Source organism: Castanea sativa, chromosome 5 (assembly GCF_040712315.1).
Source record: "Castanea sativa cultivar Marrone di Chiusa Pesio chromosome 5, ASM4071231v1".
NCBI lineage: Eukaryota > Viridiplantae > Streptophyta > Magnoliopsida > Fagales > Fagaceae > Castanea > Castanea sativa.
In genome coordinates, this window is record NC_134017.1 from 51718209 (window position 1) to 51735811 (window position 17603).

Genomic DNA, 17603 nt, shown 5'->3' on the forward strand with positions numbered 1-17603 from the left:
CTACGAAAAAACAAACAAATATTTTTTTTTAAATATAAAATTCAAAACTAATAAGTAATTGTATCACAAATAAATATTTCACACTAAATCATATCTCAATATCACAAATAATTAATCACAATATGTCAAACAGAATAAACCATAATAACTAATATGTTTATTTTCCTAGGGTTTTGAAGGTTATATTGGCAAAATAACATTTATTTAAACAGATCAAATGGGTTCCGTAGGTTAGACAAAAAAACAACATATTTATTAAATGAGTTACATTTTAACCTGAATATAACACAAACCGTTTATGGGTCATGTTGGATTATACCACCCCTAACATTAATCTCTTGAAAAATATTCCTTGAAAAATTCAAAATAAAAGAATAATGTAATAATCCCAAAAAAAAAAAAAAAAAAAAAAACTTTCAATCCATTTCATTCTGTCCTCCCTCTCAAGCAAGCTAGGAAAATAAAAAGGGGTATTGCCATTGCACCTATAAAGACATCCTACACCAACAGGTGCATCTTGTTTGGGCCAAAGGTACTATGGATCAGGTTTCTGATGCGGCCCAATGTGGACCACGGCTCCGCCAATATTTGACAGGGGATCCTCTTCTTAAAACCAGCCCATCTTAGGCCTTATGAAGACATGACTCATGAGGGCCCAGTTTGATAACCTTCCAAATTCTAGAGTCTTTCAGAAGGATATTGGATTGGGTTAATAATTTGGTGTGAAGAGTTTGGGCACATGATATTTCTTTTTTCACGGATAAGCCTCCAATTGAGCTTACCGAATGCAAACCAATTGACTTTGATTTTGGGACTTTTGTGGTATTTAGGATTCAATTTAAATCAAATCATTTACAGAATGCATGGTCTAAAACTCTACCTTTTAAACGTATTTTAGTGATGTATTAACAAATTTCAAAGACACCTTCAGCTATGTTTAGTTGGATGGAAATTGATTTTCAGAAAATATTTTCTGCTTTAATGGGTGTTTGGGGTGATAAAAAATGTTGGTCAATTAAAGATTTTTTTCCAGTTGACCGTAAAATAAAGATATTATGGTGAAAATTGATTGACACTTCATTTTTCATAAATAATTTTTCGCCTCACCCAAAACATATCAACTAAACCTCTACTCCCACCACCCCTCTACTAATGTTCTTGGTGTCCGACGGCATCCACAATCGCTGCCGCTAGTCCCCTGATCACAAATTTTTATCTAAAGTTTTTTTTTTTTAAAATTTATTATTATATATGTGCTTGGGTCGGGAGAGAGGACAATGTGTGAAAATAGTAGAAAATATATTTTCCATAGTACTTTCTAGAATGCAACCATTTTTCGAAGTATTTTCAAAAACACAACCAAACACTTCAAAATATTTTATTTTCCAAAAATTATTTCCACTTGAAAATATTTTTCATCAAAACCAAACACAACCTAAGACATCTTTCTCCAATTTTCAATTTGACTTGATGTAATAAATAAGAATAGGGAAAATTACACTTTATCCATTTGTGTTTTGCCCAAGCACATATATCTCTCTCCTTTTTGTTACCTTTTTATTATATGTGAGAGATAAATTTGTATTTCTGTTACCCTTTTATATCTCTCTCCTCTCAAAACATAAAAAAACTAAAAAATTAAAAAATTAAAAGGAAAGAAGATCTAAAAGCTAGATTTTGTAAAACTTAAAACCTAACTTTTAAATATTCTTTTCATATATCAACTTTTAGATTTTCTAAATTAACATTTTGTGCCATAAAATGTTACAATTGTATGGGTTCCCCTCATAACCTTTGTCACACTTGCAACGGTACCCAGGCTTGTTTTTTGAATCCTCACAATTGCTATTCTCTCTACATACCTTGTTCTGAGCAACTTCACAGTTCTCGCAACCAATAGCCCAATCAAGAACCATCGGTTGGGAAATATTTTTTTGTAGACTTGTAAGGTAATTTGAGGAGAAATTATACTAGTCTTTTCGAATAACAAAGGTAAAGCCACATGGATTATTGAAAGCCAAACATGTCTGTGGCCATTAATATCCATCTGGTAACACCCAATTCCAGAGCAATTTCCATCGACTACATCACTTTTTCTTTGACATTGGGTCAAGTAGTTGGAGCTCTTTTAATTTTTAGGTTACAAGATCTAAAAGTTGATAGGTCTAAAAGTTAGGTTTTAATTTTTACAAAATATAGCTTTTAAATATTTTTTTCTCTTGAGTTTTTAGATTTTTAAGTTTTTAGAGAAGAGAAATATAAAACAATAACAAAATTACAAATTTACTTTTATTTTGAGTAAAGTGCTCATTTTTAAATCACTGTAAAAAACATGTTTTTCAAGCAAACTATGTAGGTAAAGTGTAATTTTCCGGTAAGAATATATGACCAATGAGGCCATTGGTCAGCTAGTTACGACATCAGCTCCAAAATTTATATGTTTTGACGTGGAGAAATTTCAAGGTACAGCCGAAATTCTCTTTCTTCTCAGTCTCATTTCTACTTTCAATTAAGCCTAGAAGAAGTTGCTTCAGCTTTTATCCTTGACTATGGAGTCACAAACAGAAGTTAACTTTGGAAAATCTATCATAGTACCTAGTGTCCAGGAGCTAACCAAGGAACCCATCTTCAACATTCCAGCTAGGTACGTGCGAGATGATCAGGAGGACCCTTCGATTGTCTCTTATGACCCATCACTTCCATCTGTGCCGGTTATCGATCTTGAGAGATTGGATGTTGAAGCTTACATGAATTCTGAATTGGACAGCCTTCACTCTGCTTGTAAAGATTGGGGATTCTTTCAGGTATGGATTGTATATGGGCTTTATATTTGGACTCAGGTCCTGTCCCAAATCTGACATTGCTAAAAGATGATAATTATACATTAGCCAAATCAAGGAACGATCTCTGTAGTTGTTTCCCTTCCTGGTTTTTGAGTTGGGTCACTCTCTTATATGTAACTTGACACTTCTACATTTTAAAGTTTTCAAATTGTTACTAGTATTGGTGATCATAAATGCCTTATTAAACTGCAGTATGCCAGTGGGTTCTATAGTCTATACCAATCTAATAAGTTGCTTTGAACAACATGCCTCCTATGCCAAGACACATGAACTCTGCAATAAATTTGATGGGCTGCAATGTTTTATGTGAAGTTAATTACTCACATCAAGCAAGATATTTACAGTATTTATGGTTGTAAGCAAAATGACCGGTATTTGAGAGAGAATAAAACACTAGGTAGGATGATTCTCACCATACTCCCGCCATAAGATATTATTTCAATTGAAATTGAGACAATCCATTTCACGGCTAAGATTGTGTTCTTTGGATCTAACATCTTCCAAAGTGGCGTGTCATTTAAAATTTTAAATAATGTGGCACTGGATACCCCTTTAGATTTGTAAATTTAATCAGAACCATGAAATGGAGAGGACCTCTTTCTTATTACATTGCCAACAAGTTCCCTGCCTTTATCTGTATCTGCTAGTCCTTGATTTGGTGATAGTTGTTCTTGCTGTTTTCAGTTTTTACTACTACTCTTGCATTGCTGAGCAGATGATTTTTGATCTTTGATTGGTTTAAATATGTATAATATTCTGCACCCTATGTTCTATTTTTATAGTATTGAACAGAATCATTGGATTCTAAGGCACGTACACACAAACATAGATACTGATATGTTAACACTTTTATATTGTATTGCAGGTTGTGAACCATGGAGTTAGTACTTCATTGACGGAAGAATTCCGGACACAAATTGATAGTTTTTTCAAACTTCCATATGAAGAAAAGAAGAATCTTTGGCAGGAGCCAAACAATCAAGAGGGCTTTGGGCAGCTCTTTGTGGTGTCAGACGAGCAGAAGCTTGACTGGTCAGATATGTTCTATATAACTACCCTTCCACATAAGATAAGGATGGATCACCTATTTGACAAGCTTCAGCCAAAGCTCAGGTCTCTTTCTATGTTCACCATTTGGTTTTAGAAACACTTGTTTCGGGTATAACACATGCACATGATTTCACTTCATCTTCATATTTGTGATGTAGAGAGACCTTGGAAACTTACTCTATAGAAGTGAAGAAGCTGGCCTTGAAAATCTTAGGACACATGGCTAAGGCTTTGAAAATGGACGCCGAGGAAATGAGAGAGCTGTTTAGTGATGGAGTTCAGTCAATGAGAATGAATTACTATCCTCAATGCCCCGAACCAGATAAGGCCATTGGGTTCACTCCTCATTCTGATGCTGATGCTCTAACAATTCTCTGTCAGGTCAATGAAACTGAAGGTCTTCAGATCCGGAAAGAGGGGAGATGGGTTCTTGTTAAACCTCTTCCAAATGCCTTTGTAGTCAATATTGGTGATATCATGGAGGTACTAGTATTTTATAATCTTGATATAGTATTAGCTTAACCTCATTTTCAATCTCCAAAATATGGGTCCAACTGTCCAAGACTACTTGACTAATCCCTGAAACTTATAAGATTAGGCCACAAATGAGTCATCAAAATTGCATTATAGAAGCAAAAGAATTTGACAAAAGGCTTTCCTTTTCGCTGTTCTTCAGCTGTAGAAGCCAAAGAATGTGTCCTGTAAGATTATTTTAATTCAATTTGAGTATTAAGAAAGTTGGAACTCTTCCAGACTAATAATTCTAGACTAAAGTGACCAATTTTCATGCATTTACTACCATTTGTATCCACTAATTTATTTGGAAAAAAAAAAAAATCTACAGGAAACACAATCATTAACTTCCTTTTTAAGTCATAGCCTAGCTGCTAGAGCTTTTATGAAGATAGAAACTATGTCTGCAATGCAATGTCTTGGATCAAACTACGGGGGTAAGAGGATTCTATCCCTACAACATGAACACTTACATATTGGGTGATTTCTTCCAACTGCCAAGTCCTGGAATCAGTTATACTTGTCAACTGCACCGTTCTCCAAGATCCAACTTAAGAAACTTTTATTTAGGACTTTTATCAATTAACTCAAACATTGTCAGAACTGAATCAAGTTAGGGAATTAATTTTTTGTTTTATGTTAAAATTAACGTTGCAATTCCCAGTGGGACCTTTCTCATCTCCTACAACTTTCAATGCTACATCAAGAAGAAGATAAAGTTGGTATAAACTTTTCTTGTTTACTCTGCAGATTGTGAGCAATGGCTTATATCGGAGCATTGAGCATAGGGCAATAGTAAATTCAACAAAAGAGAGGCTCTCCATTGCTACATTTTATAGTTCCAATCTAGACTCGGAATTGGGTCCTGCACCTAGCCTTATTGGTCCTGGCAACCCAGCAAATTTTCGGCGAGTTCCTTTGGAGAAGTACTTTAAGGAATTCTTTGCTCGAAAACTAAGTGGCAAGTCGTACCTTGACTTCATGAGAATAGAAAATGGGGAGGGCAATACCAGTTGAATGTATTATTTATTTTCAAAATTGTGCGGTACTTGAGTAGCAGAATGGTAAGTTGCAAAAATTTAAGTATTTTCTATCATGAACAGTGAAATTCAGTGGCCTCATCAATAATTAAGAAAATAAAATGCAGAAACTTCTGTAATATTCTTGTTCTTTATGATCCTGCTTGAAAGACCAGCAAATAAGGGACATTAGAGTTGCAAGGACTTCCATCTTCTTGAAGGTTTATTTGCAATTTGTAAAGGTACATTTGATAAATGCTGAATGTATAATCGAAATTAAGCAAAGAGTCGGGTAGTGGGTACTGACACGGTGAGACACAAGAATTTAGGTCTCAATGTCATATCTTCTATCATGAAGAGTGAATTTCACTGGCTTTATAAATAATCAAGAACATAAAACAGCTTCTGTAATATTGTAATTCTTTAGGTTCCTGTTTGATCTTGGAATGGACCCCACCACAAAAAAAGCCAACTATATTACTCCAAGAAAAAAATGCCCTTTATGGCTACCCACGAACCAAAAATCACTTCCAAATTCAAAAGGTTCAAATCCACTTTTGAGAGAGAGATCGGAGCCTAACTTTAGGAGTAGTACATTTGTTATTTAATTTATAATTTGATGGTTAAAACAATGGAAGAAAAGGGATTTAAACCATGGTTTCCTAATAAAAAATGAGAGGGTATACTATGATGTATTTTCTACTAGTATGTCTAGGAGTTTATAAAAGAATGAGGGGAAATAAAAGAAATATATAATTGACATTCACCTTTTTTTCATTGAAAGAATGAGTATTTCTAGTTTTTATGAATGGTTTGAAGAGAATACAATGGACTAATACACTCTCCTACCAATTCCTTTCTTTTCAATTCCATTAAACTCTCAAACAAGGACAAAAATAAAATATTCTAGAAAATTTCTTTGAATTTATTCCATTCATTTCCACCCTCCCAACCTCCCAAACAAGCTGAAAGAAAATAGAAATAGACCCACAGAAAAAGACATTCTGGACCAAGAGAATGATGTGGCCTGATGATCATGACAATGATTCCAATGTTTGGGCCTAGGGGACTAGGAAACAGGTCCCTGATGTGTCCTGATCATGACAATGAGTCCAACCAATATTTGACATAGGGTCCTCTCCTAAAAATCAGCCAACCCATCTCAGGCCTCTTATAAAGATATGAGTGCCCACTTTGATATGAAGAGTATGGGCCCATAATGCTTGGCTGGCAGCGCCACATCAATTTTTAAGTGGAATCAAATCCACTGCAGATATTGTATGGTATACAACTCTACAAAATTTTAGGTAGTTTTTTACTAGAATTTTAGTTTAGTGCTATTTATTAACAAATTTCTATTAGAAAATGCTTGTAAGACCACGTTTGTCCAATTTTTAGCTTGATCCGATGTAAGAGTAATATAATATAACACGTCCCACTGATAGGCCAAAGATGTATTGACCCCTTGTGATGAATTAAGTTGATTAATTAGCCAAGTTATTAATTAATCAAATTAACATGCAAAGCGCGTGGTAGCACAAACAAATCACCAATTAAACTAAGTATGCAGCGAAAATTAAATGACACGGTGATTTATTTACGAATGGAGGAAACCTACACAGTAAAAACCTCACCAGGTGATTTTAAGGTCACCACTCCCGAAATTCCACTATTATTACAACAAGCGGTTACAAGTAAAGGAATCTCAAGTACCTTACCAACCTAAAGTTGAACCCTTATCCCAATACCCAATTGGACTTGTTCTGAAGTGACAATTTCTCTTTTTGATGCACGGCTCCCAAGTACGTGACTAACCAATTGCGCAGATCCTAGTATGCGACTTCAATCACCAACTAGAGAAGATTGTTGGCTGCAAAGTTCTTCAATTCATCCACACGATGAAGATCAAGAAGATGCTTGGTTACAAAACCCTACGGTGCAAAGACATAACAACTTCTTCACAAGAGAGATGAACTAGGGCAAGAACTTCGTCTCAAGTCACAATTTGCATGAACAAGGATTTCTCAATACTTGTGCAACTTGCCTACCTTTGACGGCCCTTAAAATAATCATTTTATATGTCTAGGGTTAGGAGAAAAGAAGGCTCAAAGACACATCCACGGATTGGAATCAAAATAGAACTTAAAATTTGTTTTTCTTAAATCTCGACAAATAGAGGTATTGAGATACTGTCAAGCAGCTGTCGAACCATGGGCTGAAACAGCTCTTTAAACCTCGACACATGCTAGCTGTCGAGTTTTAATGGACTTGCACTTTTCAGCTTGTTTCTTGGACAGACTTGATGACTTCAACACTTGATCTTGAAACACAGTTTCTTGAAGTATAAAACTCATCCTAATTCTACCCAATTACAAGTAAAGTGCGTTTTGTCAAAAGATTAGCCAATTACATAAATGAATGAATGACATATGATCTTAACAAGTGAAACACATATGTCATAATACCCACGAATTTAGCAATTGCAGCTCCACACTTTACAAGTTTTGAAGTGAAAATTTTGAGGTAAGCTGAATTCTCTTTGCGCTCTCTCTCTCATCCTAACTTTCAACTATTGGCCAAAAGCAAAGAACGAAAGGACAAAGATTGATTTTTTTCTTCTCTACCTCAATTTGCTTCAGCATATCCATGGAGTCAAACACAGAAGTTAACCTTGGAAAATCTATAATAGTGCCTAGTGTCCAGGAGCTGAGCAAGGAGCCCATCATCAACATACAAGCTAGGTAAGTGCGAGATGATCAGGAGGACCCTTTGATTGTCTCTCATGACTCATCACTTCCATCGGTGCCAGTTATTGATCTTGAGAGATTGGATGTTGAAGATTGCATGTTTTCTGAATTGGACAGACTTCACTCTGCTTGCAAAGACTGGGGATTCTTCCAGGTATGTATGGTACTATGTTGTTTAAATGTTTTTATGTTGAGTTGGATCAGTCTTTTATGTGTAACATGAGACCTGTTTCTTTTAATGTTCCAAAATGTTATTACTATATATGGTATTCATAAAAGCCTTATTAAACTGCAATATACTAATCTAAGTTGCTTTGAACATTGAAATGCCTCCTATGCCAAGACACATGTACTCTGCAATTTAGATTGGGTGGGCTGCAATGTTTTTACTTTTATGTGAAATTAGTTATTCACATCAAAGAAGGTAGTTAAAATATTTATGGTTGGAAATAGTAATGATCGGAATTTCAGAGAGAACAAAACACCAAGTAGGATTAGATAGGATCTATACAACCCAGGATAAAATCCATTTTGTATTGTCATTTAAAATTTGTAATATTTAACTAGAATCATGAAATATAGATAATCTTTTCCCTATTACATAGCCAACAAGTCCCCACCTTTATTTGTATTTGCAAGTCCTTGAGTTGTTGATAGTTGTTCTTCCTGTTCTCAATTTTTACTGCTAGTCTCATGCGCTGCTGAGCAGATATTTTTTGAACTTTTATTGGTTTAATTTTTTTTTTTCCAAATTTGATGATGTCCCACGCCCTATATATGCTTCCATTTTTATAGTACTAAACCTAATTATTGGATTCTAAGGCAAGCACACACATACATTGAAGCATTAGCAATCTAATACATTACTTCTATTGTAAGTGCAGGTTGTAAACCATGGAGTTAGTACTTCATTGCTGGAAGAAATCCGGACACAGATTGAGAGTTTTTTCAAGCTTCCATATGAAGAAAAGAAGAGGCTATGGCAGCAGCCAAACCATCAAGAGGGCTTTGGGAAGCTCTTTGTGGTGTCAGACGAGCAGAAACTAGACTGGTCAGACATGTTCTTTATAACTACCCGACCACATGATATAAGGAGGGATGACCTATTTGACAAGCTTCCAACAGAGCTCAGGTCTCCTTCTACCTTTTTGGTTTGGTTTTAGAAAAACTGGTTTTAGGTATAACACATACACAGTTCCAATTCAAATTCAAATTTGTGATGCAGAGGGGCCCTGGAAACGTACTCTATAGAAGGGAAGAAGTTGGCCATGACAATCTTAGGTTATATGGCTAAAGCTCTGAAGATGGATGCCGAGGAAATGAGAGAGCTGTTTGATGATGGAGTTCAGACAATGAGAATGAATTACTATCCTTGTTGCCCTGAACCAGATAAGGCCATTGGGATCACTCCTCATTCTGATGCTGATGCTCTAACAGTTGTTTTTCAGCTCAATGAAACTGAAGGCCTCCAGATCAGGAAGGAAGGGAGATGGGTTCCTGTTAAACCTCTTCCAAATGCTTTTATAGTCAATATTGGTGATATCATGGAGGTAATAGTATATTTAATCAATAGCATAGCTTAACTTCATTAGCCCAAAATTAAGTTATTAGAATAGCATTGTAGAAGCAAAAGAATTTGACGAGGGGCCTTCTTTTTTTGCTGTTCTTCAGCTGTAGAAGCCAAAGAATGTGTCCTGTCATATTACTTTAGGTCAAACTTGAATATTCAGAATGTTTGGAACTTACCCAGACTAATGCTAGAGTAATATAGCCTATTTTCATGCATTTATTATTACCATTCCACTCGTTTATCAGAAAACAACAACTCTATAGTAAACACAATCATTAACTTCCTTCGTAACTATTATGAAGATAGATAGAAACTATGTATGCAATGCAATGTCTACGATCAAACTAAGGGGGCTAATGATGTTTATCCCATCAATATAAATCACTTTGTGATCTATTCTTGCATATTGGGTGATTTCTTCTAGGTCCTAGAATCAGTTGTACTCGGCAAGAGCACCACCAGACTCCTATTTTGGAAGATATGACAAAAGAAACTTTCAATTAGGACTTTCATCAATTAACTCAAACATTGTCTGAATTAAGTTAAGTTCGGAATATAATTTGATTTATGTTAAAGTTAACAATGCTATTCCCAATAGGACCTTACTCATCCACCACAACATCAATTTTTCATCAAATACAAAGTTAACATTGTCATTAAATTTTCTATTCACCCTGCAGATTGTGAGCAATGGCATATATCGAAGCATTAAGCATAGGGCAACAGTAAATTCTACAAAAGAAAAGTTCTCCATTGCTACATTTAATAGTTCCAATCTAGACTCAGAATTGGGTCCTGCACCTAGCCTTATTGGTCCTGACAACCCAGCAAATTTTCGGCGAGTTCCTTCGGAGAATTACTTTAAGGAATTCTTTGCTCGAAAACTAAATGGCGAGTCGTACCTTGACTTCATGAGAATAGAAAATGGGGAGGGCAACACCAGTTGAATGCAATGCAAATTATGCAGTAGCTGAGTAGCAAAATGGTGAGTTGCAAGAATTTATCTTCAATCATGATTCATAAAGAGTAAATTCAATGTCTTCATTAATAAGTATGAAAATAAAATGCAGAAACTTGTGTAATATATTCGTTGGTTATGATCCTATTTGAAAGACCACCAAACAGGGGACATTAGAGTTGCAACTTGCTATTTGTAAAAGTACTTCTAACAAATGTTGAATGTGTAAGCGAATTTAAACAACGAGTACAGTGGTGACATGCAAGAATTAGTTTAGTCAGCAACGTTGCTCCCAGAAGAAATGCCCCACTCTTTGGCACCCACAATCCTAAATAAAAGAGAAGACGTTTGCCACTAAATTACAAGATTCTTGGCTAGATTACTAGAGTCATGTCTAAAATAATGCCTTTTTTTCAACAGGAAAAAAAATTAAAAAAACAAAATTTCATAACTAAGCACTACCCATTTTGAGTTCCATTTTTATTCAAATATTATATTTTTCATTTTTAACATAAATTTGTATTCTCAATTTACAGTTAAGTATTCAACTAATATTTTTAAATATTTTATATAAATCATTTATAATTATATTTTGATTTTTTTATATCAGTTTTTAATCAAATGTATATGTAGTTGTATGGGCTCGAAATTGCCAAGGAACTACTTCCTTGGGCCCATTACAATTAATATATAGTAATGAGTATGTAGGCTAACACTTTGGGCTTCAAATTTGTACAATTTGGATTGAGTATAAAGAAAAGGCAAATCTCCCTTGATTTTTTACAAAAAGGAATTATAAGTAGGATGGAAATTCTTATTTAAGTCTCCTCGGGCAGACCAAGGAGTGATTTCATACAAGCTTTACAATTTATGGATAATGTATTTTTCTTCTAAATTTTCCGATCTTTGTTTATTAGGGATTCTTCACTTCTTATTATTGCTTTTTCGATCTTCTCTTAGATACTTGTCTCATCTTTCCCCTCCAAGTGGTGGCTAAGTGAGATACATGCTACATGATGACTGTTCAGGCATTATTTTGCCATTAATGCGGCCAGCTGAGCTGTTGCAATGCATTTAATGTGGAGGTGATAGTTGCTTTATAGGAAAGTTTTCTTCTACCCTTACTTGTATCTATCACCATAGCCCTTTTCGACCATCTAGTTCTCATCAGGAATGGCTTTGACCTTGTCTACCATGTGGCTGCCCTAACAGTGCTTCCTCGAGTATTGGATACCCCTAAGGAATATTTGCTTGTTAGATGAGCTTGTCATCTCAGTTGGAGTAGGATGATTTGAAGGTGAATTAGGCCCAGTTGCTCCTGAGGTCCATTTTGAGAAGTGTGCCATTTATAAACCTCCCCCCCCCCCCCTCCACCAAAATTATGTGGACCTTAATTGAATCCTAAATGAAGTTGTATAAAGGTGGATTTTTTGAATCTTCTCATAGATTATTGCTTAAGAAGAAGATTATTCTTACTAGCATATCAATTACAGTTTATATTTTGTATAATAATTAAATTTATGTTTAATTATTTATTTTAGTGAAGTATCTTTAAATTTATTTTTCTCATAACACTGTTTTTTAATTCTTATCCCCTATACTAAAATTCAAACCTTACCATTGTATTTGATACACCTATAAAGGAACATAAAGTTGCAAAGACTTGAATCTTTCAAATGAGATACGACATGAATCTTTCGAAAGAGTATCTCATGGAATGACCAATGTTGGCAATGAAACCGCTCCCTCACAACATGTGAGCCTAGAAATATGTGGGCTTATATACTTCAAGCAAGTATCTCCAGGGAGGTGCTCTATAAAGTAATGTTTTAACTAGTTTGCTACTATTCATTTGTTTTGATGAAAAAAAAAAAAAAAAACCATACTACATACACAATAAATTTCACAACAATATGAATCTTTTGGCTCATGATCACCATGTGATCATGTTAAATGGGAACACATTGGTTTGGCCCTGTTGTTTCATCTTGTCTATTTCTTTGAAAAATTTTCTTAAGGACTTGTTATGTCTCATTTTAAAAACACTAAGAGGTTTCTATTTTATATTTTTTGATGGGCCTAAAAGATAGCGATGCCATTATTCAAAATGGAATTTTCCCAACACATGGATTTGAAGGGTAATTTCAATTTTCAACTGCCAATCCAAAGTTTTTTGGTCATATTGGTTAGTAATTGTTTCTTCTATTTAGCCAAGGATTTGAGGAAAAAGTATTTTGTATCAAGTGATACTATGTTATCCGTATCAAAATCTAATAAACGAGAAACATGTCAACAAAAAATAACTAACCTACTAATAATTGAAAAACAATTGTTAGTAGGTTAGTTATATTTTGTTGACATGTCTCACACTTATTAGATTTTGATACCGTTGATATGGTATCATTTGATACCAAATACCTTCTTGGATTTGAGCCTAATGGTCAAATTCGAAAAGAAAATATCAGTTAATTGAAAGGAAAATATTATGAAAAACTTTTACTTTGCATTAATTGTGTAAACACACCATACACACCCTATGTAAAATGTAAACACTAAATATCCACATTTTATAAGAACATCCATATTTTATACATGTTACCAATCATGGTCTAAACATTATTTGGAAATAAGACAGTACACCTAAATGCGACTTAGTCCTCTCTGGTGGACTGTGTACTATCCTACAAATATTCCAGACAATTTCTTTCAATCCATTCCATTCATTTCATCCCTCCCAAACAAGGCAGAAAGAAAATAGAAATAGATCCACGGAAAAACACATTCTGGACCAAGTGATGACCTGGTTTGGGCCTATGGGACTAGGAAACAGGTTCCTGATATTGCCCAATCTGGACAATGAGTCCAAACAATATTTGACATGGGTTTCACTCCTTAAAACCGACCAACCCATCTCAGGTCTCTTATAAAGACATGAGTGCCCACTTTGATAGCCTTCCAAATTCTACACTCTAGACTCATTATGGGCTTAGGTAAATTATTTGTAGTAAAAGAGTTCAGACCCATAGTGCTTCTTTTTCACTGATAAGCCTCCAATTTAGCTTTTGCTGACAGCGCCACATCAATTTTCATGTGGTATCAAATCCTTTGCGGATTGTATGGTATACAACTCTACATTTTTATTTTTATTTTTTTTAGTGCTATTTATCAACAAATTTCTATTAGATACTAGAAAATTCTTGTAAGACCACGTGTGTCCAATTTGTATATTGATCCAATGTAGGAGTAATACAATATAATGTGTCCCACGAAGTCAGCAAATGACACCAGCTCCAAACTTCTACAAATTTTTGAAATGAAGAAATTTTGAGGTGAGCTGAATTCTCTTTTGTTCTCTCTTTCTCTGGTCTTTAACTTTCAACTATTGGCCAAAATCCTAGAACAGCATGACCATGGAGTCAAGAACAGAAGTAATTCCTGGAAAATCTATAATAGTACGTGCCTAGTGTCCAGGAGCTGACCAAGGAGCCCATCATCAACATACCAGCAAGGTACGTGAGAGATGATCAGGAGGACCCTTTGATTGTCTCTCATCACTCATCACTTCCATCGGTGGTGCCAGTTATTGATGTTGAGAGATTGGATGGATGTTGAAGGTTACATGAATTCTGAATTGGATAGACTCCACTCTGCTTGCTAAGACTGGGGATTCTTCCAGGTATAGATGTATTGATGGCACTACAGCCTTGTCCCAACGATTTTTCATGACTGAAATATGATTTTCATACATTCGCCAAATGAAGAAACTATTTCTTTGAAGTGTTACGTTCCTAGTTTTTATATTGAGTTGGGTCAATCTTTCACGTGTAACATGACATCTTTATATTTTAAATTTTCTAAAAAAATTATGGTACATACTCATAAAAGCCATATTAAACTGCTGAATACTAATCTATTGGGTGGGCTGCAATGTTTTTACTTTTATGTGAAGTTAGTTACTCACATCAAAGAAGGTAGTTACAATATTTATGGTTGTAAATAGAAATGATCGGAATTTGAGAGAGAGAATAAAGCACCAGGTAGGATTAGATAGGATTAGATAGGATCCATACAACCCAGGATGAAATCCATTTCCAGTTTGTTAGGTTTTATGGTAATTCAATAGTGCACATGTGATGATTCTTATTGTACTCCTACCATAAGATATTATTTCCAGTGAAATGGAGACGAGACAATCCATTTCACAGCTAAGATTGTATTTTTTGAATCTAACCATGTATAACCATTTAAAAATTTTAAATGACGTGACACTAGACACACTTTTAAATTTGTGTAATATTTAACTAGAACCATGAAATGGAGAGAATCATTTTCCTTTCCCAACTAGGGGCCTTTATTTGTATTTCCCAGTCCTTGAGTTGTTGATAGTTGTTCATGTTTTCAAATTTTACTGCTAGTCTCTTGCACTATTGAGCATATACTTTAGAACTTTTTTTGGTTAATTTTTTTTTTTCCCAAATTTGATGATCTTCCCTGCCCCGTGCTTCCATTTTTATAGTTTTAAACTGAATTATTGGATTTTAAGGCGAGCACACAGACATATATTGAATCATTAGCAATCCAATTATTGTAAGTGTAGGTTGTAAATCATGGAGTTAGTACTTCATTGCTGGAAGAATTCCGGACACAGATTGAGAGTTTTTTCAAACTTCCATATGAAGAAAAGAAGAAGCTATGGCAGCAGCCAAACCATCAAGAGGGCTTTGGGCAGCTCTTTGTGGTGTCAGACGAGCAGAAGCTAGATTGGTCAGACATGTTCTTTATAACTACGTGACCACATAATATAAGGAGGGTTGACTTATTTGACATTTGACAAGCTTCCACCAGAGTTCAGGTCTCTTTCTACCTTCTTGGTTTGATTTGGAAACACTGGTTTTAGGTATAACACACACAATTTTAGTTCAGCTTCAAATTTGTGATGCAAAGAGACCTTGGAAACGTACTCTATAGAAGTAAAGAAGCTGGCCATGACAATCTTAGGTTATATGGCTAAAGCTTTGAAGATGGATGCTGAGTGTTAGAAATACTGGATTCAATAGTATTGTATTTCTCACTGAAAGAATATACATGAGTGCCTTTATATAGGAGGCATATGAGTGCAGTACAAGTAAATATGAGTGGAGTACAAGTAAGAATGCTGTACAAGTAAGAGTGCTATACAAGTAAAATAGTTGGGCCTAAAGCCCACGACATTATACATGTTAACAGCCCCCCTCAAACTCAAGGTGGATGTGAGACCAACTTGAGGTTGTCAATCAAAGTACGAAGGCGTCCCTTAGGATGTGACTTGGTGAAGATATCTGTAAGTTGATCCGTAGAGGAGATTGAGATTAGCTTGAGAGTACCATGGACAAGATGATAACAGATAAAATGACAATCGATCTCGATGTGTTTAGTCCGTTCATGGAAGACATCATTGTGAGTAATATGAATGGCACTCTTGTTGTCACAATAAAGAGGAGTAGCAGAGGATGTAGACACACCTAAATCTTTGAGAAGCCATCGTAGCCAAAGAAGCTCAGATGTCGTATCAGCAAGGGCATGATATTCTGCTTCAGTACTAGAACGGGCCACATGAGTTTGTTTCTTGCTTCGCCAAGAAATTAGAGAAGAACCAAGAAGAAAGCAATAACAAGTGGTGGACCTGCGATCAGTGGGATCTCCTGCCCAATCGGCATCAGAAAATGCACGGAGAACAAGAGGAGACTGAGCAGAGTAGAAAAGACCATGAAAGAGAGTGCCCTTTAGGTACCGAAGAATGTGCAGAATAGAAGCATAGTGAGTCGATCATGGAGCAGACAGATACTGGCTCATCTGGTGAACAGCATAGGAAATGTCTGGACGACTAACAGTAAGATAAACTAGGCTGCCAACTAAGCGTCTGTAAAGAGAGGGATTAGACAATGGTTTCCCCCCTGAGGGAGTCAGATGCGCATTAAGCTCGACTGGAGTGTCAACAGTCTTACTATCAGTGAGTTCAGCTCTAGACAAGAGTTCAGAGGCATACTTGGCTTGAGTAATGTAAAGTCCATCTGTAGAATGAGTGATTTCAAAACCCAAGAAGTAGCTGAGATGTCCAAGATCTTTCATCCCAAACTGCTGACTGAGAAAATCCTTGAGTTCTTGAATGCCACTAAGGTCATCACCAGTTGTGATCATATCATTCACATACAAGAGAAGTAAAATAGTGCCTTTGTCAGTGCGACGAAGAAATAAGGCAGAATCATAATGACTGGCCATGTAACCCAAACGAGAGATGGTAGAGCTGAATTTGGCAAACCAAGCACGTGGAGCTTGTTTAAGGCCATCAAGTGCACGTCGAAGGTGACAAACCTTGTTTGATTCAACAGAGAGACCAAGAGGAGGTTGCATATAAACTTCTTCACTTAAATCCCCATTAAGGAATGCATTTTTGACATCCATCTTGAAAAGATCCCATTTACTGGCAGCAGCAACAGCTAAGAGGGCACGAACAGAAGAGATACGAGCAACCGGAGCAAAGGTCTCTTCATAATCAATCTCATACTCCTGTGTAAAACCTTTTACAACAAGACGAGTTTTGTAGCGCTCAATGGACCCATCAGAGCGAGTCTCAATCTTGTAGATCCACTTACAAGCAACCACAGATTTCCCAGGGGGGAGAGTGACCAAGTCCCAAGTATGGTTTTTAGATAATGCATCAAGTTCCTCTTTCATTGCAATCTGCCATAAAGGGTCAGTGGAAGCCTCACGATAGGTGTGAGGCTCGTGCAGTGTAGCAAGGGCAGTGTAACAATGATAGTCAAGTAAATGTGCAGGAATGGATCTTACCCGAGTTGAGTGACGAGGTGGAATGTCTTGTGCATGATCTTCAGGCAGAGCAGGAGCAGGGGAACCAAGATCAGG

At 35.7% G+C, this 17603-nt stretch overlaps 1 protein-coding gene and 1 pseudogene across 1 annotated transcript; both read left to right on the forward strand.

The window, feature by feature from the left end:
* The first annotated feature begins 2414 nt into the window (after nucleotides 1-2414).
* LOC142634124 (protein SRG1-like) lies at nucleotides 2415-5567 on the forward strand. The gene is made up of 4 exons (XM_075808403.1): nucleotides 2415-2804; nucleotides 3709-3956; nucleotides 4052-4376; nucleotides 5157-5567. The coding sequence occupies exons 1-4, from the start codon at nucleotides 2550-2552 to the stop codon at nucleotides 5421-5423; spliced, it is 1095 nt and encodes a 364-aa protein (XP_075664518.1). The 5' UTR covers nucleotides 2415-2549; the 3' UTR covers nucleotides 5424-5567.
* Nucleotides 5568-8071: 2504 nt separating this feature from the next.
* Nucleotides 8072-10689, forward strand: LOC142633376 (protein SRG1-like; annotated as a pseudogene).
* The last annotated feature ends 6914 nt before the right edge of the window (nucleotides 10690-17603 follow it).